The sequence below is a fragment of the Austrofundulus limnaeus genome, unplaced genomic scaffold (genome assembly GCF_001266775.1).
Source record: "Austrofundulus limnaeus strain Quisiro unplaced genomic scaffold, Austrofundulus_limnaeus-1.0 Scaffold278, whole genome shotgun sequence".
NCBI classification, from domain to species: Eukaryota; Metazoa; Chordata; class Actinopteri; order Cyprinodontiformes; family Rivulidae; genus Austrofundulus; species Austrofundulus limnaeus.
The window spans coordinates 550,369-551,768 of NW_013952680.1; the positions used below are offsets into that span (position 1 = coordinate 550,369).

At 46.1% G+C, this 1,400-nt stretch overlaps 1 protein-coding gene across 4 annotated transcripts in view; it reads right to left on the reverse strand.

The window, feature by feature from the left end:
- The window catches only part of nhsl3 (NHS like 3), a 60,443-nt gene that overhangs the window by 38,366 nt on the left and 20,677 nt on the right, over positions 1–1,400 (reverse strand). The window contains exon 1 of one of the 4 annotated variants that reach the window (XM_014021118.1): positions 781–1,194. The exons of 2 other annotated variants lie outside the window; for them this stretch is intronic. In XM_014021118.1, coding sequence (XP_013876572.1) covers positions 781–922 — 142 coding nt within the window. In that variant the 5' untranslated portion in view covers positions 923–1,194. Of the gene's footprint in view, positions 1–780; positions 1,195–1,400 lie in introns of those variants that run through there. One more of the 4 variants, XM_014021115.1, reaches the window with a different exon arrangement.

The following is a 1,400-nucleotide window of genomic DNA, read 5'->3' on the forward strand; positions in this document are numbered from 1 at the left end:
GTGTGTGTGTGTGTGTGTGTGTGTGTGTGTGTGTGACTGTATAGAAGCAGATACTCTTATGGGAATAATAAAAAAACAAAAGAAAGCAGCCTTGGGTTGAAAACCAAGAAGTGGAAAGCTGCTTCTGATAAGAATAGATGACATCAGCAGAAACCAAAGTGAAAAACATTTCACAATGACAGAGCATTATCTGGTAATCTGTGTCTGTGTGTGTGTTTGTGTTTGTGTCTGTGTGTGTGTGCTGAACCAGTTAGTCAGGTGTTATTTGTTGCTTCAGGGACATTTAACAGAGGCGAGGATCAGCCAGGATGGACTGTTTTCCACAGCAGGTTAAACAGAGGCGCAGAGTAACGACCACACATTCCCACCTGCGAGCACTCAACCAACACAGGCCGTGGCATCAGCAGAGTTCAGAGGTTTAAATTAAAACCTGTTTAATTATCTGTCAGCAGGGGGGAAAAAACAAGCCACTAGAACAAAAACAGGTAATAAAAAAACCTTTTGTCTGCAAACAACACCCTTCTGCACACTTGTGCAATAAACAGGAAGGCTTGAAGCTGACTCGGATGAAGTCAGCATGGAAATATTGTCAGTCTGCACCTTTAACAGCTGAGTGTAGGAGCTCATTCAAATGGCCATACACACAAACACACACACACACAGAAAACTTCCAAAGTCAGCTTCACTTTTAGTTCTTCTCATCTTCCTCACACCAGAAAAAGAACAGCATCTTTTGTCAGCAGTTAAACACAAATCAGGTGTGTTTTGTTGTCTCCGTACCTGTTTTGTGTTTGTCTGGACGTACCAGCAGCCAGAAGCTGCTGGATTTGACCCTTTTTGGGCTCGGGCTGGAGGAGGGAGGGCAGGACGAGCTCCGTGCCGTCTGCACCTTTCCCTTCTTCTTGTGGATGCTGTTCCCCATTTTGGGGGCCAATCTTGAAGCCCCCACTAAAGTGGGTCTACCATGCTGTCTCACTTCAACATCTGTACTCCAGTACTCCCGAGTCCCAGCAGACAAATCTTTCCTGCTGATTCGACTCTCCTTAAATATAAAAAGAAGCCCCTATTGAGTTTCTGTGCTAAAGACCCACTGACACCATTCCTGTAAGATAAACAAGCTCCAGCTCTGATCAGACCTGCAGATCCAGCAAAAGAAAAAAAGGGGAAAAAACAGTCGACCGTCTCCGAGCTGAGATCCTCATGAGCATCCAGCTGCTGAAGGAAGCAACATCCAGCACTGACAAGCTCGTGTGTGTGTAGGAGCCCCTCCCACCTTCTGCCTGTGTGATCGCTGTGCTCCCAAACCACACACACACACACACACACGCACACACACATACACACGCACACACACACATACACCGAGCTCTACTGAGCACATCATCAAACAATTCACACAG